The sequence below is a fragment of the Chironomus tepperi genome, unplaced genomic scaffold, assembly GCF_022539635.2.
Source record: "Chironomus tepperi strain 1889 unplaced genomic scaffold, CSIRO-AGI_Ctep_v1 contig_137, whole genome shotgun sequence".
In the NCBI taxonomy this organism is placed as follows: Eukaryota; Metazoa; Arthropoda; class Insecta; order Diptera; family Chironomidae; genus Chironomus; species Chironomus tepperi.
Window position 1 is genome coordinate 257,662 of NW_027226259.1, and position 25,156 is coordinate 282,817.

Genomic DNA, 25,156 nt, shown 5'->3' on the forward strand with positions numbered 1-25,156 from the left:
CTTCATTTACATACCCTCAGATACAGCACATCTATACACACATAACACAGTCAAACCATATGAATAACATGCCATCGGTATCAGTAGAAATGGAAATACGAAGAAGTGAGAGAAAATGAAATCGTATCATAATATAAATCACATAAGCACGCGAAAAGAGGAAAAATATTGTTGCTCAGAGATAAAAATGATTGAATTTAATGTTTTGATTTTTGCACGTATTCGATTTCTGATGATTGAATACAAAGAGCTTTTTTTATAGATCTCACATCCAGGCATAAGTGGGCGTAAAGAGAACTAGAAATATGCTATTAATTCTTATTTACCTTTTTTGAATATTTTGTGCTTCTCTGACTCTCTTAATTATTAAAATCAATCTCTATAGACTCTTCGAGATGCTCATTTTATGAATTTTGAATGAATTTTGAGGAAGCAACCTTTGAATAAATTGTTTTAAGTCTTTTTTAATTTTGAGATACAAGTGCTACACTTATAAGAACATAGCATCTATTTTCTATTATTATTATTTGAGCACGTAGCTTCATATCATATCGAAATCCAATTTGGATCGCTCATATTCATAATATTCGGATAGATCATTTGACATTTGGGTTTGGTACACAACTTGTCATTATTACAAGATGTTGCTTTATTACTAAATGCCCAAAAACCGAATATAATATAGTTTTAGCTTAGCTTACAGGCCCTTACAGGAAATATCCAACATTTTCCCTTGAAAAGAATGAATCAGTTTACGGAAATTCCTTCCGAATGTGATAAATTTCGGAATAGTTTTGTTAGTAATAAATTACGGTCGTTCATATGAATTTGTTGATACTTTTTGGTATTTCAGAATGTTGCACGCAAATTGGTAATGTTGAGGGCTTTTTTGCTTCAGATCTGTTTTTCATGTTAAATTTGTGGTATTTGATGGAACGATGTCTATCAAAAGGAGAGCTATGTAGAGTAAAAGAAGGGAGTTGTTCATTCATGATGACCATAATTACTACATAAGCGTTGAAGGATTAACAACTGGATTGACTTGGTTTTAATGTTGATTTCAAGCCTACTCATTACAAGGTTTAAGAGAAGATGAGTCTTGAACTGAATATTCGGACAGTCCTGCTTGGTATTATCCTCAACATTAGCAAAGTACTTAATGAAGTGCTCGAAACGGCCTACAATGACCACATTGGCCTATTACACTTGAACTTCCTTCCAAAAGACTTCCCTATGAAGCATTCCTCTGTTTTTTAGAACCAATCTGATCTAAATATTCAAAATCCGAAATCCTCAACATCATAAATGAACAAGTCCCAAAAAAAAAAAATTTTAGCAACAAGGAAGAGAATATTTGACAAAAGCCGCAGAATTTTTTTTTGGTGAATACTTTTCCTTTTCTTTGAGTTTTCCTTTTTTGTGCCTTTACACAGGCAAAGTACATTGCTTAGTTTAAGGATATATTCTATTGAAGGATTGTCAGAGTGAACTTTATTCAATATTGAGGAGATTTTTGGGAGGTTTTGCAAAGGTTTTCAAAAAGGGATGTCCTTATGTTACTCGGAAGGATACGTTATAGCAGTGGTGGGCAACCTGCGTGTTGCTAAACTTTTTGGAAAATGCCATGAAGTGCATGCCAAATGCGGTTTCGGTCAAGATTTTTCAAGAAAGCTCTATGAAATTTGAGAAAGCTTTCAAAAAAGCTCAAATTAAAATTGAGCTTTTCAAAATTAATTTTTGAGGAATTAAGTCTTTAAAATAGACTTCTTTCATCATATTATTGATCTATTCAAGGACTTTTGAATTGAACTTCCCACGCTCAAAATTGAATTGAAAAATCCTAAAAATACCAGAAAACATCAAAAATTCAATTTTTGACATTTTGAACTTAAAGCTCGTTTAAAGTCATGAATAAAGCCGAAACTATTCCATTATTCACACTGTTTGATCAATTGCCCACTTAAAATTTTAATTAGAAAACTTTACTAATTAAAGCCTCAAAATTCATTTCATCCAAATTTCACACTAATTTTACCTCAATCCATGCTCATCTTTTTTGAAAAGTTGACTTATCCAGTCAGTCACGAAGCCCAAGTCATGTACAAGAATGTTATGGATATTTAGATTGTTGAATATTTTCTAGTGCTGCTTATTCCTTTACACCGAACGTAGATAGATAATTTGAAGCGTGAACAAAAAGTTAAATTGGCATGAAACCAATGAAAATTTTGAAGATTTTCCACTTGAAAATTGGAATTAGAAAAGTTTCCATTCCAGCCACTTAGTTAAATTCATTCAACTGATGATATCCACATTTTAACACAAAACCAAAAAGATTAAAAATAATCAAAAAGTTTTTCATTTTAATCCATGTTGTTGTTTAAGTTGATTATTCCTATAAATATGCATTCAGCAGAACATGCGGTGGAAATAAAGTACAGAACAGAACAAAAAAGTATAAAAAAATCAAATCAAACAATTGAAAATTGAATTTTCATCGATTTATTTCATTTTTTGTGTTTTTCTTTTTCTCGTTTTTTTTTATATATTTTGTTTGTCGAATTTAATGTCATACACAGATAGAACTGTAAGTGATAGTTCATTTTATTTTCAATTATATAACTGTTTTGTTTACCTTACTTTATTGATAACATTTTATTCTATATTATATATAAACCATTTGCCTACTGTTTATCTGTTGGTTCCATAATAGCGTTCATGATTTTAATTTTAAATATAGCATGAGAATATCTAGATAAATGTATATGTCTTCCTTACATGTGGGGAAATATTATTATTCAGATAAAATGGGAAGGAAAGAGCAAAAAAAAAAAAAAAAGAGGAAAAAAGTAATATGACAAACTTTCTGTTCTTTTGTTGGTATTCCTCCTTTTCTCTTTTCTTCATCAATTCAATTCATGTGAAAGGAATTCATAATGAAAATTTCATGGTTCCACATCTTCATGTTTAGGTGTTTATTTGATTTTTTTTTCACCATGCGTCAACATTTTTGATATAAATTTCACGGTAACAATGAGATTTTTGGGTTTTACCCGAGTGGCACGGAATATTTCGCTTTGCTGTTCATCACTTTTGTTGTGCAAACGCGATTTGATGTGCAAATGAAGCACGTGAGTACATTAGAATGTGCTGATTGTTGTCAATATGTATTAAAGCTTTTTGAATGTTCAAGTCTGTTTACATGATTGCTATTTTTGAACTGTGACTGATGATGACAGGAGAAGTTCAATTTTACAGGCTAGACTATCTAGGTTGCTAAAGTGACTAGTATCGTAAACAATTCTTATGCAGGAACTGGAAATAATGTGCATTCACAACTTATTCATCCAAAAAATAGAATCTCGGACATTCTACAATATTATGGACCGTTATGGACATTCCCACATAAACTCATGCACAGAAAATTCACCCAACATCTGCTTCAAGGCAATAAAGATGTCAAAAACACAAAAAATCAATGCACTATAATCAAAAGAAAACAAATTAAAGCCAGAAATCGACCAAACAGAAGTCTATACCGTACTCAAGATAGTGTTTATAGTCTACAAACTATAATTAATGTTGTTTCATCAACTTCGAATGTGTTAATTACTTTGTCACATAATTAGGAAAATTATACTCGCAGGTGTGAGCTTTTTCTAGTTAAAAAACGTGACTAGCCTTAAATGTTGCTCATCTTCTTTTGATCTCGTGCCTTGATTCTATCTGCGCGTGCTATTGATCAATTATTAATGTATTCTTCTTCATTTATGGATAGTAATTCATCATGAATCTACACAAAGGAAATAAATAGGGTGAATGAGCTTTAATCAATGAAATAGCTACTCAATATCGATGCTCTTGATTAAAGAGATTGAAAATGGATTTTATTTATTCGAATATCTGCATAATCTCATATTGAGAACCAATTAATTTATGAAAATAACCGTAAGTTAAATCAATTTTCATTATGAACCCACCAGCATTATTCGTATATTTCCATCTTCATATTGTTATTCTATGGTTTTTAATTTTTTTTTCTTTCTCATTGAACAAAGAGCTGTGGTGGAAAAAAAAAGAAAAAAAATTCTCGTTTGTCTGCACACATACACATATTATTTGGAGCAAATTTATAATATTGAAGTCTCGCTTTGATAACATTAGAATAGAGATGGTGTAAGTTAGATAACTTTTTCTTTTACCTAACATAAAAATTATTTGAATATATTGCCAGGGGTGTACTTAGAACTTTTCTTAAAGAAGTATAAGTCTCAGTGGTATCATGTCTATACTGTAAACTGTATCTGATGATTTTTCAATAATTTAGCGTATTTAGAGGTTATTCTGCGAATTTTAACGATTATTCAGCAAATTCAGCAGTTATTTAGCAAGTTTGGCAATTACTCAGCACATTCAGCATATTATTTTGCAAAGTAATCAGTCATTCAGCAAACTCAGCAGTCATTCAGCAAATTATTTTGCAAAGTCAGCAATTGTTTGGCGAGTTCTGCAAACTCAACAGTCATTTAGCGAGTTCAGCAATCATTCAACGAGTTCAGCAAATGCTCAGCACATTCAGAAGTCATTCAACAATTATTCAACAAACTCAGCATTCATTGATCAACATTTCAGCGAATTCAGCAACCCTCAATCCACCACTGCATACAAACATTCATATCTATGCCTTTACATACACATTACAAGATATTCTATTTCATCTACATATCCGATTTCAAAATATGAGAACATTTTTTTCCTAAATAAATATTTTGTTGAAAGATAAAAAGAAAGCTAGGGCATCTAGATCAACTTATTTGGTTCAGTTTCTAACCCGATCAGCAAATATTTAGACACAGTGGCGACGTGAAAACAATAAATTACAAACCAAGTCGAGGCCACTGGTCAATTTTTCTAGTTTAATTTCATCAACCCGACGCCTACTAGGTTTCAAAGAGCTGCTCAGCAATAGAATCAGTGCTGATCGGGCAAGGCATTAAAGAGTTGATGAAATTAAATCTATTCCTAAGATTTTAAAGGATAATATTACAAAACCAGAAAACACAATTTACAAGTAAATGAGAAATCTTACATGTACCTCCATCCTACCCCACCCACCTTTCCTAACCACAAATATTTTCCTTAATGACCATTTTCATGCAACTTTCAAAATCAGTAAAATAAATAAACCCTTTAAAAATTTGTGAATCTGGATATGCTGTAACATTTGCTGTTATCTTATCATCCTCATTGTCAGTCGAAACTTACTTAGATGGAAGTAAATGTAAACTTTTAATTTTCACTCAGCATCAATTTGCTTGATCTCATTCACAAGGAGTACGGATGACAAGGTATGAAAAATAAAGTTTTAAGGAAAAATGTTGATGAATTGGACTAGGAAGAGGAAGCAATAAAAAGTTCATTTTTAGTTCTATTGTTAGTTCCGTACTTTTTACAGTTATAATTTTTAATTTTCTTATTATTTTCTATTAGAACCAATTTGAAATTTCCTTCCATTTTGTACATAATGTAATTATTGAAATTAATTTTCGCAGCATAAAATTAAAATTAGCGAAAATTGGCTTCGTTTATAATAAAAGTTGTAGTATACAAAGCGGGAGAAAATGTTTGTATAGCGATAAATACTGCTTTAAAGTTGGTTTGATTTATTGTCAATGAATTTAGCGAATTCAATTGTTATTTAGAAATTATTCAGCAGATTTAGCTGAAATTCAGCAAATTATTCAGTAATTCATTAGGTACAAAACATTCATTCAGCACTTATTCAGCAGCTATTTTTCAAAAAGGTAAACAATCGCCCCTTGACAATCGGGATTCTAAAGAGTTAAAGCTCACCAGCCAAAACATATCCCATGAACCTCAAGCAAACTTCCCAGAAGTCCCATTAAACAGTTTTTATGTATAGAAACGAAAACAAAGGGCATGAACGGAAAAGCTAAAGTAAATTAATATTAATTCCTGCATATGAATAAAGTTCAACTGTATTGTTTTGTATAATAAATCAAAGGAAAGTTCTATGCATTGATATTAAAGCTTTCAAATAAAGTTGAAAAATTGGAATCAAAATTGTATTAAATTTAAATCGTCTTTTCCACACATTACTCGTGCGATGATTTTCGATAATATCATCGTATCTGTAGAATTAGTATCATGACAGAAGCTTTGAAAATGCCATAATGACATGAAATCAAAATTCAATTTGACAAATCCTGTAAGTTTACCATTCACGTTATATGTTACAATGTCAACAGTTACATTTTTTATACTCTTATATGTTTTTTTGAAGCTGAAAATATACGTATGAGTTTGATCCAAGAAGGATTACAGCAGAGTTACATTGAAAAAAGTTTGAAAATTTGATTTTGAGAATTTAAGTGACGAGAGAAATAAATTAATGAGGAAAATTGGAAAATGGAATCTGTAGGATCATAGAGCTCTTAGCTAAAATTGAACAAAGAGTTTTTCTAATATCTGATAGATGAAAATGTAGTCTTCTTTATAGGATTACTAACATCTATGTTTTATGGTGCTTTGAAGTTCAATTTTGAGTTTAGTACTCGTCTGTTTTAGTACATGAAATTTATTTTGGAATTTGGATGTTTTCGTCAGTATTTTCTCTACTGGATCCATCAAATAGCTTGAAGGAAGTCATGGACTAACATAGGATCCACACTATGACATTCAAAACTTGTTACAAAGTCTAAATTTTTACAAAATCATGAATTCATCAAACTCATATGTTTGCAAACAAAGTCTTAAAGATTATTTAGTACTTTTTAGTACTAAATCTCATTTTGTAATACAAAGAAATAGATTCTAAGAAATTCAAATCCTCAAAAAGATTGATGAAAGCTTACAGCAACACATTTATATTCCATACCACTCGGATGTTACCATGATAAATTTTAAAACCTTAAAGTTTATTAAATTACCTTAAATTACATTATTATATTCATTTAATTCGACAAATTTCATCTACTAATGTACACTCTAGTCAGAGTATGATGGTAAATAATTTGACATGTGCGAACTTATATCGTAACTATAATGTTAATGCGATGCGATGTGTTTTTGAGAAAAATCATCATAATTATTTTATAAAATTTTCATATTTAACTATTGAACACCTATCCTTAATTTTCTTTTGCATGGCAGTCATTTAAACTGCAAATGAAACATAAATTGAATTAGTGATATGGCTTTAAAAAGCACTATTATTATGTACATATTTGATTCCTACATTTGTAATTGACCTAGTTTCTCGAAAAAGGGATATTTAATTATCGTCATTCACATTTTGCCATTCCATCCTGTCCCTGTCATCGACAATTCTTAATGGGATACATTCAACTTGCAATTTGACTCATTTTAAATATCCCATCATGTTCTCTATTAAAATGTGTACAAGCTATTGTGGACTGACTCAAAGAATTCGAAATAATCATTTACGATAATTTGACTGAGCTTTAGTGCCAATTTAAAATTTTTTATAGACCAAATGCTGATACTCTTATCTCTTGCAATGTGACTCAATACCGAATTAATTTAAATATTTTAATTATTTTTTATCTCTTCTTTTTTTATACATCACAAAAGTTTCCATTCATTCTAGCTTAATTTCTTCTTATATATTCAGTTTTACTAATCATTAAAGGTCCTTTAATTGCTTCATGTTTCAGTTTTTTTTTATATTTTTTGGAATTTTCATACAACTTTTTAAGTTTTCTATAATTTTTTATGCCATAATTTTATACGTCCATGCAAGTATTTTATGTTAATTGGTAATTATAATAAAAAAATATTAAAGATTTTTATCTTCTTCCATATGTCGAACGAGGAAGTTTAATTTTTTTATATTCAATGCCTTTTGACATTTGAAGGATCAGATCAAAATTTAAATTTCGGTATCATAATCATAATTTAGATTTCTTTTTTCAAAGGCCTTAGGGGACGTTCATAAGTGACATCCATGAGATATTGTATTTTAAGTAGGGTTCATCCAAAGTTACAGGTTTTCAGCCTTGAATGAGTCCTAATTCCCCATTTCAAGTTGCATATTATGGCAGTTACAGTCAGAGGTATCATGGTGGATGTCTGAATTACTTTGAAGGAGCCTTAAGCTCAGCAACAGAGGAGACGCTTAAAATACAATATTTAGTGGACATCATTTATGAACAAACCCAATGTTTTTATTTATTTTTCAATTGGAGCACATTTGGGGCTAGAATATGGATGGATTTTATGAATAATTTGTTGCTCATGGGAGGATATACCTGCTTTCGGATGTGTGTTATTTTAATTGATGTGATTTTAAATAAGCTTGGGAAATAAATAAATAAATATTTGAATTTCGTAATCTGAAACCAAATGAATGTTTGGAATGTTGAATTTCATATAATTTAGTAACGGTTTTCCTTGTTTTCGAACAAATTTTAAATAAGGAATCTAAAAGCTCCTTATTTTAGTACATTAAATACAATGTTTCAGAAAATTGCAATTTTAAGTACTTTATGGATATTTTACAAGCTCATAACATGTTGAATACATAACTTTAAACATTATACTAACAAAAGATCAATAGTATGACAAGCAGTTTGGTCCAGAAAGGCTAAGTTTTGAATTTTGAGCTTTTTTGAGAAATTTTTCAACGGATTTCAAAGTAGTAGGCGTAAAATTTCATAATTCAGTGATCTCATCCATTCCTATTTATTCATCAATACCCAAAAAAAGCGCTCCGACCGCTCATATCTGATGACCATTTAACTTATTCAATACGACTCTATGTTTATAAATGTTTTCATGTTTATTATTTTCACATTGTGCATGATAAATATTACGGAATGTAAGAACTTTATGGATATAATTTTTTATATATGAGTTATTTTTTTATAGCTTTTATATTTTTTGATCCATTCTACATACACATAAATCTACATACTTGATGCTTGAAATATTATGGAGTGAAATTGAGGTTTGAACAGTGCATTTTAATACTCAAAATTCGAGTGTAAATCTTTACTTTAAGTTTAATTAATGATCTATACTATACGAACTGTTCAGATAACAATTTTGAATATGCTTAAAAAGAGTTCAGCTTGGATTATCATTACTGAGAACAAAATAAACAATAAAAAATAATCTTGAATTGAACATTAGTTAAAGTTTTTAGGCTATCTGTGTATATATACTTTATGGTGGTACTGACATTTTACAAATGATCATCATGTTCCTTTTCGTTTCTTATATCCTTCACAGTGTCATAAGCTTTACATTTCATTTCGTTGCTACATATGCATTTTCATACCCAAATCCATTTATTTTATGGATGTGGAATAAAAAACTCTTTACATTTCTTACCTCAAATTCATATTTTCTTCCGTGCTTCACATTCTCAATTCTTTCAGTTTTCTATAACATCACAATCACCCTTCCCATCATAAAAAATCATAAGCATCATATCGTACGTATAAAAAATAGCTTGTTGCATCCTGCTAACAGGAAATCTCTTCTCATGTAACTATTTTGGATGTCTTTTAAAGGTAACTTGGCTGTGGTTGTCTTGAAATGCAACAGAAAAAACCCATGTTACGGTATAATGATTCAACACGTCGTCGTTTCTCAGGCCACGATACATTTTTATCTTTTACGAGGACTTCGTTGCGTTCTGTAAAAGGCATTGAATAAAATATAAAAAAGTGGTGTGAAATTTTGTTGACTTTTTGGATGAGAAAGGCGCTTAAAATGATGTTGACAGTTTTGTTTTGTGCTGCGACGTGTCTTGTCAGTTCTTCTTGTTTTTGAACAGATTTTAAATTATTGCATCTTTTTAATGTAAACAAACAAAAAACATGGTATTTTTGTCTATTTTAACAGCACTGGATCTTTAACATAGCAATCTTTGCATCTTAGATAAAAGCAAAATCAACTTCAGGACACGATCAAAGATTTCTTTAATGAAAAAATTTCAAAATTAAAATTTGCAAACGAAAAACTTAAAAATATGAAGAAAATTCATATTCTGCCTTTTTTAAATCACTGGATCCTTAAAATACTAAATTTTACATCTTAAAGCGTACAAAGATTAATTTTATGTCCAAACCAAAGGTTATTTTGAATCAAAATTATCAATTTAAACTTTTGTAAACAAAGAACAAGAAAGCTCATTTGCAAAGTTTCTTTAAGCTTTTCCACGAAGAACTAAAAGATAAATTGCCTAAACTGAGCACACAAAAGACCATTTTTGTTGCATTACTGTGCTAAGAAAACAAGCATAAAGACAAGAAAAACGAGGAAAGTAAGTTATGGGAATGAGGTATGAAATAAAATTGCGGTTGGTATTAAATAATCATCACCATCATTAAATAATGTTTAAGTCTTAAAAAAAAAAGTGGAAAGCTTTAGCGAGGGGTGGGTGTGAGATAGAAGTGAATAACATAATTAGTGTAGCGTGAGATTTAAACGATGTAAAAAGAATTCTTGTCGGTGCCTTAGAGCACAAAATGAGGAGGAACTGAATAAAAAAATATTAAAATTGCTTTCCGTTGTTTTTGTCTTTTCCGTCTAATAAACGGAGATTTGTCGCAGCACATTAATTAAATGAGCACACAAAAAAAGAGTCTCTCTGGAGTGAGAAATTTGTAGCTGTCATTATTGAACCCTTTTTTTTAATGCTAATAGCATGTAAATTAATGAGAGAAATGTCTTACCCATATAAGCCTCTTGTTTCGGCATAAATTCCTGCATTTCAGATAGAACTTTTGCAATTTCCTTTGAGTCTTTCGTTATGCTGCCTAGCTCCTCCAGCTGGAAGTCTGGATTGATTTGCTTACAAAGCAGTATTTGACTTATCACATTTCCCAAGTTTTGTCCTCCAATACGATTCTCTGCATGTTCATATTCATATACATGCCATTAAATGCCATCATCATCATCACCAGCATCGAGTTGTTAACAGAAAGAAAACATGTAAAAAGGAAGCAACAAAAAAATTTGTATTGAGAAAATGAGAAAAGTTTTCTGTCACTTTTTTATGTTTAGCGTTCACATTTAAAACGAAAATTGTTAAAGTTGTAGCTGAATTAATGACTTGAGCGCATTTTTATTTATGATAATGTGTAGCTACGCACGATAATAATGAAATGTTTTGATGATTTTCCATTGACTTGTTTTGATTATGCTTCATAAAATTAATAGAGTAATTCCTTTGAGCTAGAAACTACTCACAGTACCGCAAAACTTTTTGAATATAATACCATAAATTGAGCTTGATTATGCCAATAAATGTTGGAGCTTTTACTTCTGGAACCTAATTTATTAAGAAAATGTGAATTGTCAAACTTTCACCAAATTTATAGACCTTTCATTAGCTTTGGTACAAACATGACATAAATTTTGAGGAAGTTCGTGTGTCACGGAAAGATAGTGCATGAAAAACTTTTTCTTGTTCCTTAAAAAGACTAATTTCGTGACTATTCAAAGCGAATTAATTACTTTAGTTGGTGACACTTTCGAAATGTAGTCACAAATGACTAATCAGCACAAAATGGAAATTCATTCAAGTAGTGAATTTGCGGTTAAGCAATTCTGTAGAGAAATCAGCAAAATACACTTGTAATCAAATAGCCATAGTAACTGTTGGCTGTTCTTGAAACTGTGCTTTTGTTTAAGATTCTTAACGCCTTAAAGTAAAATTTTTAAAACCTTTGCAAATTTTTCTCTATGCTGAAATGTTTTTCACAATTTTTACCTCAGGAAGGCAATTCAAGATAAAAGTTTTATGCTGGATGTTTGCTTGGTTTGATTGCACGTGATTTGTCTTTCCTTATGAATTGAAAATATAGTTAAACTACTTAAACTAATTATTTTCACTTTTGCTGTTTTCTTGTTTTCAAAATATATTTAAAACAACTGACACCCAATTTAAAAAATTTCCGTTAAAATTGAAGGAGAAGAAACTATGTCGTGTACTAAAAATTCAAATATTATCCGTTGAATGTTTCTACTTTCAAACAAAAACTTTTTGGGTAACTTATTACAACTGTAAAGGTCAGAAAAACAAATCCCAATTGCACTTATCAACTTATTCTCATCATCTAAACTGTTTATTCTACAGCTAAAAGCATCCAGAATTCTCACAGAAATAAAAAACTTATCAAAGCTCCACCAAATGTCCCCAAATAGAATAATTCACAAAAGAAGATTTAAAGTTCATAAGATCTGCCTAAATGGGGCAAAATGTACATTATAACTTTTATCTCGAGGGAAAAATGCGCGCCGGAAAGCGATAAAAAATATTTATAAGCTTTTTTTAAAGCCTCTTTAAACTTATGTCATCAATTGACTACGCCGCACAATGATAGAAACTTACCGAAATATCCGCTCATGTCCATAGGGATAATTTTAAGGAGATGATAAGAGCGAACAAGTTCACGAAGAAAAAGTTGCGTGAGGTAGAAGAGGAGAATAAGATGTGGATTATCAAATGGTGTTGCTGATACTTCTTCACTGCTATTGTTTGTCACACGCAAATGCACAGAGAATTGAGATGTTAATAAACAGATTTTATATGATATTATTAAAAGATAAATGAATTGATTGTAGATGTTGCGACGGGGGGTGTATCCACTATGGGCCCAAAATGGCAAAGGTTGTCAAAAATTCAGGTTAGGTGTGGATGTTATAGTGCCTAAAGAGTAGTGTACGGGAAAAAAAGAAATTTTGTCCAAAACTGCTGTGTGCCTGACTTATGGCCAAAAAACGATTTTTGGTACCTGCCATTATAAAAATTGTTGGCGTTCTTCAATACATGGACCAATTTTTTCAAACTTTTTTATTTATTAGATATATATAGAGCCTACAAAATAGCAACACATTTTCATAATTTAGGTTCCACTGTATATCCAAAAAAGTTAAAAATATGTCAAAAAATGCGATTTTTTTAACATTTCATGCTTTCATGCAGCTATATTGCACTATGGGATAAAAAATGTATATGCATTTGATAGAACCTATTTATACCTAAAAATCACCCATAGATTGTAATTTAATTGGATGCACTACAAAAGCATAAAATAACTTTAAATCAAAAAATTTTCGGTTTTTTGTGATTTTTTGACCTTTAACCCCATTTTACCCTATAAAGAAAATTCGTGCTGTTTCAGGTGAACAGAGATTATTATAGGACTAGTATTGTACTATTATTATGTGAAAAAAAATTTCAATATGGGACCCCCCTAGCTCATTTTTGGGGGGTCCAAAGGTATACCCCCCTTCAAAAATGGGGGTCTCTCAAAACTCAATGTTATTTTTCTTAACCGGATGTTTGACAAATAATTTAAAAACACTTTTAAACTACATTTTAATAAATTTTAAGCAGTTCTAAACTGTTCTGAACAATCGAAACTACTCATGTCAGCCAGTTCATAGATTTGTAAGTTTTTGAGTTTTAGACATATTTTCACGAGGTTTTTTGGACTCCAATGGCAATATATATATAAATTGTTTATTTTTTCATAAAGTACTAACAATATCCTATCCAACAATATATAATAAGTCATACATAAGGTCAATTCAGTCAAAAATTTCGAAAAATGTTCAAAATTTTATGTTTTTTAAAATTCATGCTTCACATTTATGCTTATAACTGCTGTTAATCTTAAGTATATGAATTAAATTTGGTATTTTTGTAGACATTAGAGTAGTATTAATGTAATAAAAAGGAAATCAAAGTCCAAAAATAGCTTAATGTAAAAAAGGACAAAGTCCAATTTACCACATTTTGACTTCCTTTACTCAGTGCAGGGAGCATCCAAATTTTATTTTTTAAAATATTTTCTATAGATCTATACTAGAACTAACAGAAAATATACACAAAAGTAATTTTTCGCTGTTAATCATAAGAATCGAGTTAACTAATTATTTCTAAAAATAGCTATTTTTAAGGATTTTCAATGGACAAATTTGTTCTAGCTAGTTTCGGAAAATGATTTTTGCGTACATATTTTATTAGTTTTAGTATAGATCTATAGAAAATATTTTAAAAAATAAAATTTGGATGCTCCCTGCACTGAGTAAAGGAAGTCAAAATGTGGTAAATTGGACTTTGTCCTTTTTTACATTAAGCTATTTTTGGACTTTGATTTCCTTTTTATTACATTAATACTACTCTAATGTCTACAAAAATACCAAATTTAATTCATATACTTAAGATTAACAGCAGTTATAAGCATAAATGTGAAGCATGAATTTTAAAAAAACATAAAATTTTGAACATTTTTCGAAATTTTTGACTGAATTGACCTTATGTATGACTTATTATATATTGTTGGATAGGATATTGTTAGTACTTTATGAAAAAATAAACAATTTATATATATATTGCCATTGGAGTCCAAAAAACCTCGTCAAAATATGTGTAAAACTCAAAAACTTATAAATCTATGAACTGGCTAGCATGAGTAGTTTCGATTGTTCAGAACAGTTTAGAACTGCTTAAAATTTATTAAAATGTAGTTTAAAAGTGTTTTTAAATTATTTGTCAAACATCCGGTTAAGAAAAATAACATTGAGTTTTGAGAGACCCCCATTTTTGAAGGGGGGTATACTTTGGACCCCAAAAATGAGCTAGGGGGTCCCATATTGAAATTTTTTTCACATAATAATAGTACAATACTAGTCCTATAATAATCTCTGTTCACCTGAAACAGCACGAATTTCCTTTATAGGGAAAAATGGGGTTAAAGGTCAAAAAATCACAAAAAACCGAAAATTTTTTGCTTTAAAGTTATTTTATGCTTTTGTAGTGCATCCAATTAAATTACAATCTATGGGTGATTTTTAGGTATAAATAGGTTCTATCAAATGCATATACATTTTTTATCCCATAGTGCAATATAGCTGCATGAAAGCATGAAATGTTAAAAAAATCGCATTTTTTGACATATTTTTAACTTTTTGGATATACAGTGGAACCTAAATTATGAAAATGTGTTGTTATTTTGTAGGCTCTATATATATCTAATAAATAAAAAAGTTTGAAAAAAATTGGTCCATGTATTGAAGCACGCCAACAATTTTTATAATGGCAGGTACCAAAAATCGTTTTTTGGCCATAAGTCAGGCACACAGCAGTTTTGGACAAAATTTCTTTTTTTCCCGTACACTACTCTTTAGGCACTATAACATCCACACATAACCTGAATTTTTGACAACCTTTGCCATTTTGGGCCCATAGTGGTATCCAGGAACGATATTTTCTGTTAAGAAAAGCTTTCAAAAAAGCTCAAAATTTAAGCTTTCAAGATTTTGTTTACAAAATTAGAAATATCTTATTTCTGGAAATTTAAGTCTTTTCATGCACATTTTCTTGTAAAATAACTAATCTTCTGGAAGTTTATAGTTTAAATTCGTGATATCAACATATTAGCCACTTGCAGAACAAACAAAAAGTACAGAAAATACCATTTTATCTGATCTAATAATTTGTTTTAAAAATCCGTGACATACTCAGATTACTGAGATCAGAATTCCCCCTGGATACACCCCTTTGAGTCTGTAATCCTCTTACATACCTTTTCATTTGAGGTAAAATGAGCTCTGCTACCTTCAAGCATTGTTCAACACACGCACGACGTGTTTTCCTTATTGATATCCTAAGTTCTGGTGAATCGTGCTTGTCGTGACCAATGTGAATAAGAAGATCACGAAATTGTGCTATTTGACAGTTTATCTCCAGCAGCATTGCTGTGAAATTCGAAGAAGTCTTTTCACATTCCATTTTTTTTTTTGCTTTTACTTCCTTTACTTTTCTCAAAAACTTTTTTTTCTTCTTCCTCTTTCGTCTATTCATTTAATATTACATTTTCTTTATTAACATTCCTTCTCTTTCTGTATCTCCATTATCTTTCATAGCCTGCTTCCTTGACGATGTAAAAATACAATTTTTTATATATCTTTGATAACTTCTATTAATGCCCCGGCGTGTGATTTTTACTGTTATTTTCTCTGCTTATTACGAGAACAACACGATAAATTTGTAATTTTTTTGTTCCTTCCTTCCTTTCTTCTTTCTATTCTCTTTTAAATCATCCAGTTTAAATTATCCATATAATCTTAGAAGCTTGAACTGCATCAATTCATTATTTAATAATCATTTGACTCTCGTTCGACGATCTCTGACTTTAAGATTTCAATCCCAACGCGAACAGAACTGTAAATAATTGAATTTGAGGTTTAAAGTTATTTTGCTCCTTATTTTTTTCTTGTGTAAATGAATAATTCAAATTGAATTAAGAGATTCGATTATAGAGCAATAGAAGCTTTAAATGGAATGACTAAAAAAAGGTTCATGAATCCTACATTATGGATGTGGATAATGTAATAAAATAGCTATTAAAATGTTGATTGGCATCAAGTTTTTATAGGAAATTTTTGCAGTTTATTATGTGCACATATTGACTTGAATTATTAATTTATTGAACAGGGTTATTTATTGACAGAGACTGGTCATTGACTGTAATTGGAAATCGTTTAGTATTATTGATTCGATATTTCTGTGTTATACTGTATTTTTAATCCTTTTTAATGCGATTAAAAATGTGAGCAATGAACATTCAGTTAAAAGTTTTAAGTCTTTGTTTACAAACATTGGAATTTTTAAAATTTTGTTTTTCATGAAAATTTATATTTTAAGCAGCTTTATTTTCGTCATAATTGTGATCTTTCTACCTTAAGTATGATGAACTTTGATATTTAACAGATCCAGTGCAGTAAATATAAGCAGAAATTGGAAAATTCTTGATTTTCTTTTATTTGTACTAAAATTTGTTTTTATTCTTCTAAATTATGATCAAATTGTGTATTAAACTGACAAGCTGACATTTGAACATCCAGAAGAAAGATTTTAGTGAAAATGTAGAACATCCACAGAAGCAAAACTTTTCAAGCAAGTGAAAATTACACAAATTATGGTTTATAATGTTTCATTTCTATGGAAAAACTTAATGATTTATGTTGAACTACTATTATAATTTCCAAAAATATACCAAACTTCTGGTTTCAATCCATATTCTGCATAAAATTTAAGAATACCCGAGAATAAACAATTTTACCACTCAAACATGTTTATTACCAACCATATTGTAATAAATACATAACAAAATATCTATTAATTTACATGATAAAATCTACCAATAAAATCATATATTTGCCATTTTTTTACACCATAAAAATATTAAATTTACATCCATTATGCATATGGTTTGCGTGACTTTATTTTCGCAAAATGCTGACACATAATAAAATGTAAATAACTTTATTCTGAATAAAAAATTTTAATTTGAATTATGGATACATTCTGTGGATTCACAATGGGCATTTTTGTGAATTTATTAAAGAGGGAATTTTCTAGGGGAATTTAAGAGAGAATGTCTATTGTTTCGTAATGTCAGTTGGAATTAAGGACCAGCGGGGTGGAATTGATGAAGCTATGATGGCTTAACAAGTAACATTCATGCCTAGAAACTTTATATTTGTGAATTGAAATTCTTTTCCCACGCAAAAAATCGACGTTGAACAAGAGAAAGAAACTTTAAAGCTAATCAGTAAGCCTTTTGTTATAGCCTGGGACTAAATATATTCAAATACCGACACAATTATTCAAGAATCGATTCCATCGATTTTTTATGTGAAGCACAGCTATTTTATGTCAAATATAAATTCAAATATGTACTTCCTACCCGAAATTTGCATGAAAATTGTACGATATTGATTGATAATCCTGATAGGAGCTCTAATTTTCCTATAAACAGTATGGATTTACTCAAGGGGCTGTCCGTCAGTGACGTCAATCTAAAATTGGATTTTTTCAATTTCTTTGTCCAGTACTCCTCTTATATCCACAATATTCTCTCACTTTTTAGTTCTAGTTGCACAAATTATGTGACGTCACTTAAGGATTGTCCCCCGAAAATACTCCAAAAAGCACAAAATCCTTCGATAGTATCAGCAACAAACAAAATCGTTTATGATATTTGGACAAATAAATTCAGTTAAGGATCTTAAAAGCAATCTCTAGCTAAACAGCAACTCGTACATGCTGCCACTATATACACAATGTTTACTTGCTCTTGTTTTAAACAGATTAATTTTCCTTTCTCTTTTTCCTCATTCATATTCATCCTCATCATACATATATATACAGTACAATTGAAATGTTATTTGCGTATAGATAACAGCACACGCACTCACATATACACGATTACGTAGCATATTTATAAATGTGATTATTCAGGGGAAAGAGAGAAAAAAAAAATGTTTTACGAATGGCTGTTTGTTGAGTTCGTAAAGCCGATTCATGCAGATTATTATGCCTACCACAATAACTTTGTTGAACAGCAATCTCATTTAAGCTCTGTAAGCTTATAATGTAATTTAATTTTGCTCCAATCAATCATGAAAAATCTTTAATTCACTAACTTTATCGAGAGAATCAGCAGCAGCATCCCCCGAAAAAAAGAGCAAATAAGTTATTCATTATTTAGAAGAACACTCATCGATTAAAGATCAATTCATCAATATAATCAGATGCTGGAGTGAACTGATGGAATTATTCATTTATGACGTAAGTTTATTAGGAGATCTGGAGATGAATGAAGGAACAATAAAATGAGAGTCAAAAAATATTTGAAAAATAACGGTCAAAAAGATTTGAAAATTAACGGTGAAAAAATATTTGAAAAATAACCATCAAAAAATTATTTGAAAAATAACGGTCAAAAAAGGCATGTGGCCCCTAACTCAATAATCATCGAAGATTAATTACAGACGTCATTTGTTAATGACACCTTTACCTCATACATACAAATGATTTTACTCACAAATTGATTGAATATTAAGCCTCAATGAATTGATGTATAAGCCGTACATATATATAGAGTCACAAATATGAATTTTATTCTTCATTGAGTAAACTCATAAATTTGATATCAGATCAAATGTGGATGATGCGACTAAATATGTAATATATGTGGTGGGAAACATAATAGAGTGATGGGATTATTAATATGCATCTGACATCTTCCCTGGATTACTAGACAATCAACTATTATCGGCTTTTGGGGATTGAGTGAATCAAATTTTAACAACAGATTGTATTAATTGCTACTCGTAATGACCATGGAAACTTTTTTGATTACTATTAATAAACAGTCAGAAAAAGAACTTTTTTTTCGCTCAATTTGGCTCTTCGTTATTTGTTTCTTCTTCCTTAATTTCTCTGTTATTTGATTTTTTTTTGTTATTGCTACGCATATTCTTCGTAAATATGATTTATTTTGTAATCGGTTTGTAACTTTTTGATATTAATTCTTTGTTTAATTTAATTGGAATATTTTAGCTGATCAAATAATGATTCTATTTGGGGTGGGTTCCTTCAACTCCTCTCGAATTTCTCGACATTTTTACAGAAAACTCTTTTCAACGTAAAACAACTTTTGAATGTGAAATTTATTTTTCATGTTCTCCTTTAGAAATTTAATTGATTGATTGACGTTTTTTTTTTTCGAATTTTTTGAGTTCATTGTTTTCAGATCCTTTTTGTGTTCATTCTCTCGGTTCCTTTTATTTTCAACATGAAATACTCTTAAAATTCTATCCTCAAACATTAATTGGTAGCTTAGATTTCATCCAGTATTGAACTACTCAGTAACTAACGTAAATTGATCTAGTAATCTTTAAATTTTCAAAAAATTTCACCACTTTTTGTTGTTATTTTGCAATTTTAAGCTGAATAAAGCAATTTTAATACTAGAATATGATGTAAACATATTTGCTCGCGTGCATTTAATGGCTTACAATTTTTAAAACGACAATACAATGCAGAATTAAGCTAAATTTTAGAAGCAAAATCGTCAAGTGGAAATGTAAACAAACCAAAATATGAAAATTATTACTCGTTTTTATTGAAATTTATACTTTTGGATCAGGAATTCCCAGAAAAGGAACAATAATGCTCAAAACCGAAGAAATACAAACTGTTTGACTTTAACAATTCCCCAATTCCATTGATTAAGTCACAATATGCCAAACCTATGTAAATTCCAGCATTTTCTTCTCAGAAACAAGTAATCTCTTTACTTTTCTGCCTGACATCATCATCCAAAAGAATGTAAACATCTGCCCGAAGTGACTTTTTAACTTGTTTATTTTGTATAATTTTCTTCTCGACCGAAAAGGCTCAATTTAAGATTAAAAAATATTGAACACATTTATCACAAAAAAATTATAATTTTTTGAGGAGCATTCACAGAAATGGAAGCAAAATTTGCGTTTTTTTTATTCCTAACAATAAAATAAAATATGGAAAAAAACGACCTAGCATCTTTTTTTTTTGGGAGAATTAAATGCGAAATAAAGAAACTCTCGCAAGCTATTTACACAATGGAAAGAAGCAGCTTTCATTCATCCTACAACAATTGAGCTAATACTTTAATAAAAGCATATTTTTTTCGCCGCTTTAAACTTTATTTTGGCTGTTGATTCTGATGTTGTTTGTTTGCTTGCTGTAATTCCTTTTTTTTTTGTTGCTATTCTCATCTCTCATTCATGTTCATTTTTAAACATTTTTGGGACTGGTCGTTTTATACTCATAATGTGACCCGACCCCAGTAGGCATTGAAATGTTATCCATATTGATGTTAAGTGGATAGTATGATTAACAGTGACAGTCACTTGACCGCATGACAATTGATAAACATCTATCAAGTGACTACAATACAGTCAGCATATTAGCATGCAAAGGCCAGGCAAGCTCTACACTCATTTAAAATGTTCATTGTAAAATGTGGAGTGGATGGAAATATGTGGCTGATGCAGATAAACATTCTGAACTAGAGCATGCAAAAATCCGAGCTACTTCCAATTTGCATGTTAAATGGGCGGTTAGGTTTTTGTAATTAAAATTTCAGCTCTACTTGCTCTATTCGTTAAACTAGCTTGGAGATATTTTGATATAATTTTAACGGTTATTTAAAATTTAAATTTCATAGCAATTTTTTAAACCGTTTCGGAGGTCAAACTTTATTACTTTTTTGCCGCAACCCTTTTCACAATTATTTTGCAGACGATATCTGAAATGTAATATGTTTCTTTGTGCTTATTTCTGTGCTTTTTTTTGCTATCCCCTCCCGAAAAAAACATTTTTTAATGTTTGTTATTTTTGCCTTCGTTGCCTGTTTTCATCTCTCTCTCTACTCTCTACTCTGTTCATGGTTATTTGATATTCATTAACTTAAATTCTGTAATGAATTCATTACAGAATGTAAAAAATTCTATTTGTTGTACGTTTCGTAATCTGTTGGGGGAAAAGAAAGAAATAAAGTCGAAAAAAAAAAATTGAAAATGGAAAATTGAAACTGATTGCGTCAATATATAAAAGATACAGACTGACTCTGTTGAGAGTTTTTGTAATGAATGAGTAGATTGAAATAGAGATTTAAAGCTTATTTTCGTCTTCATTCAGCACTTCATTAATTGATGAAGTATATTGGATGGATATGGATGAAAAGAGCTTGAACAGAAATCTCATATTGTAGATGGAATGGAATGAACGTGAAAGCATTAATTGTGTGAAATTAATTCGTACTTCCGGAAAAATTATAGCAATGCGGCTTTTTTCACCACTTTTACTTCATTTCCTCCTTCCTTTCAAGCTAATTTATTGTCGCATTCTTATTTTTATTCTACTTTCCATGTTGTTTGTTTAGTTTCAACTTTGGTTGTTGGATAAGCTGTCTTCTGTCTGCATTTTGTCTGTCTGGCCATGTTCAAAATTTTCAAAATTTTGGGTTTTGAACGGCAATTTCTTGAATTTTGACTCTTCAAATAATTTTTGACCGTTATTTTTCAAATATTTTTTTAACCGTTCTTTTTCAAATATTTTTTGACCGTTATTTTTTGAAAATTTCAGATGACATTTTACAGAAGATCCCACAATAATTTGCGCTTTTACCAGCCACAAATGGACTCATTCATGCTAACCTTTTGTTCTCATTTGTTTCTTAAAAGGGGAAAAAATATGATTCATATTCATTAACGACCTTCTATCATGACTTCACGTCTATTCAGAAATTCATTTAGATGATGTAAAGGAAAATTGTGTGTGTGCAGTGACCAAAAAAAGAAGAAGAAATCTCTCGTAAAATGGCAGAAAAACATGAAGAAAGAGAAAGTCATTTAATCTGTGTTTTATGTCTTTATGCTCTATGGCCCGAGCGACATAAAAATGTTAATGCAGTTTTTTGATATTTTATGTCTCCGTGGAGGTAATTTAAATGCTTTCAGGTATTTGACAGCTTATTGGCGATGGGGTGAGGAGCTTTGATAGGGAAATAAAATTTCAACAGGATGGAAATTGTGGAAAATCTTTTTCAATTTTTCGCCAATCACGAAAGTTTTTTTTAGTACTTAAAGTCAAATAGCTGTCGTTAAGGGAAATCTCGGATATTACTGTAAAGAGCACTTCTTTAAATTTTTACATCTTTTTTTCACATTGACGGATTTTCCATAAATTTTCTATCAATGAATGAGAGCAGAACAAGCTAATGGCAAGAGGTGATACTTGCTGGTTTTGATTGCAATTTACAACATCAAACAAAGTTGTGGAAAGTTCATGCTCCATGTTTACTTACTGCAATCACGATTCTTTTGAAGATGAAATGAAACTTTTTCAATTAAATGCTCTTGGATCTAACAGAAATTAAAAATACATGATAATCTATCATTGATTCCTTCATGATATGAACCGATTGAACTCATTTTTTTAATGCTTATTTCCTTTAGTGGGTGTAAATGTGTGTGAGTGTTAAGGACGGAGGGATTATTGTGTATGTGGGCTGATAAGCATTGATACACAAATCTACATAACTAATATCCATGACATTCAGCCCAGTAACTGACTGGTCAAAAGTATTAGGCATGATTTCAAAAGAAATTTGATGCCAGTGGACGTAGGATTGGATTTCTTTAAGAACTGATTATGATTGATATTTTTGGACATTTCTTGTGGATGGCAGGTCAGTCGTTCTATTTTCAGCTATTAACCATTGACAATAAGACAAATATTCATCATAGATTAAGGCAGTGTTGTCTAAACTCTTACGCGACACGACATGAATTCATGGCAAGCCTTGATTGAGAACAAAATTTGGACAGCACTGGATTAAGGCATTTTATTTTTAAATCTATAGGAGCAATGTCCATTAATTGATATTAATTTCAATTCTTATGGATGAAACTTCCTCACGATAGCGAATTTATTGGATTTCCTTCTGCTCAATTGAATGTTATTTTTAGAGAATAAATTGATTATGTTCCGAAAAAAGAAATCCATTTCCAGTTTGTAGTACACTTGAATCTGATGTTTTGAGCCCCCGAAAAGCTTCTCCAACTCGTTCCTTTATGCTACTTACTGGAAAGGTATTCTTCACAACATATCCAAAGAGTAATCCCCAATAATGAAACACAAATTCCTTTTCGAGTGAGTAGCAAAGGACAAAAGGATTAGAAAGTTGAGATTTTTCTTTTCGTGTTGCTCGGGTGGACTGTACACACAAATAAAAAGCTTGATGCCTCAAACATTAAATGAAAAAAAAAAGCAACAAAAATTTTTGTTTTTTTGATCTAACATCCTCCTTCATACTTATACAAACAGTTATCAATCACATCTCTTGGGACATAAAAATTGTTGTGAGACCAAATAAACTTTTATTAACTTCTTCTATCCTCAACACTCCTTCCTTCCTCCTTTCTTTTTTTTTATTCTTTATCTATCAATTCAGTTCCGTTCGTTCCTTTTGGTGCACTTAATTTAACAAATTTCTCAATGTCAATGGTTTTACTTTATATTCTTCGACATTCAATTTGTTTCTATCCAATGCTTCTTGTTTCCACTGTCTCTTTATATCACAAAGAAAAAAATTCACCAACCAAAGAGATTTATCTATTCAGGTTTCATTCCACAAAAGAGGAGGAAAAAAATCACTTTCTGCTTATTTTCACAATTAAATCATTTTAAAGTCGAACACAGCATAAATTGTTGAATGTTGTATACAGTCAGAGACAGAAACTATCGACACGAAATAATAAAAAAGTATCCTCAATTCACGATTGGTGTGTGATTCACTTGAAAGGTATAATTCAAATATAGAGAATTCAGTTGTGTACACAAAAAGGAACTTAAAAGAGTCTAGAGCGAACAAAACTTTACTTTACTTCCTTTTTTGTCTTACATTCGATACGAGAAAAATGGAAAGCTTTACGCGTACACGACGAAAGATGGAAGGCGACTGATGCTTGCATCTGTTATCACAACGTAAGGATATTTTTGTGCTGTATATACATATATATAGACAATCTTTCAACTTAGTTTACTGCTGCTGCTCCTTTTCTCTCAATTCTCATTACTCTCTCTCAGTTATAATCGCATGGCTTTGAGCTTTTCGGAGAGAAATTTATGTGAATGTAATGTGGAAATTTAGCATAAAATGCTTGCTGTTTTTTTCAGTGTCTTGCAGTTAAGCAATTTAATTTATGAATTTTTTGGATTAAGTCTACCTTTTAGGGGCTTCATGTTCTTAAATTTTTTATCTCATAATTCAATTTTTATTGAGAAATTTAATGCTTTTGTATGTTTTGGATGTGATACCTTTGCCATGCTTATGATGTTGTTGTGTGAATGGCCATAAAATTAGCAAGAATATTTGAGGGAAATGTGATAAAACATTAAATGCGTGTATGCTTAAGTATGAAAGCTTACCATGTGGATTTTGCAGAGTTTGTGCATTTTTATAGCAAGTCTGAAAGTCTAAATTAGTTAAATAAAGCTATTTTAAGGGAACAATTTTGAAGAATTTAAAAATTTCGAGTTCGAAAATTCGATTTCGAAAAAATTTTGTTTACATTTCCACTTGAAGATTTTGAGTATCAATTTTGTCTTAATTCCGAGTCTATTTGTTTTTTGAACGATTAAGAACTATGAAATAAGAGTGAGCAAGCATTTTAACATCATATAAAAGCCATAATAATGTTTATTTGAGCCAAATTTCAAACTTTTTAATTTCAACCTTTATCGAACATCAAAAAC

General features: G+C 30.2%; 1 protein-coding gene across 1 annotated transcript; it reads right to left on the reverse strand.

The window, feature by feature from the left end:
- Positions 1-7,764: 7,764 nt before the first annotated feature.
- On the reverse strand, positions 7,765-24,334 carry LOC139087882 (uncharacterized). The gene is made up of 5 exons (XM_070636839.1): positions 23,714-24,334; positions 15,588-16,225; positions 12,386-12,525; positions 10,725-10,901; positions 7,765-9,682 (listed from the first exon to the last, which is right to left on the reverse strand). The coding sequence occupies exons 2-5, from the start codon at positions 15,863-15,865 to the stop codon at positions 9,552-9,554; spliced, it is 726 nt and encodes a 241-aa protein (XP_070492940.1). The 5' UTR covers positions 15,866-16,225; positions 23,714-24,334; the 3' UTR covers positions 7,765-9,551.
- Positions 24,335-25,156: the final 822 nt, after the last annotated feature.

Bases quoted from the DNA above. Each gene is read 5' to 3' on its own strand.
- LOC139087882 (XM_070636839.1), bottom strand. From the start codon at position 15,865: ATGAATAGACGAAAGAGGAAGAAGAAAAAAAAGTTTTTGAGAAAAGTA. The intron at 12,526-15,587 runs GTATGTAAGAGG...GACAAACAATAG, and splicing joins ATTTTACCTCAAATGAAAAG to CAGTGAAGAAGTATCAGCAA. The intron at 10,902-12,385 runs GTAAGTTTCTAT...ATGAACATGCAG, and splicing joins GGACATGAGCGGATATTTCG to AGAATCGTATTGGAGGACAA.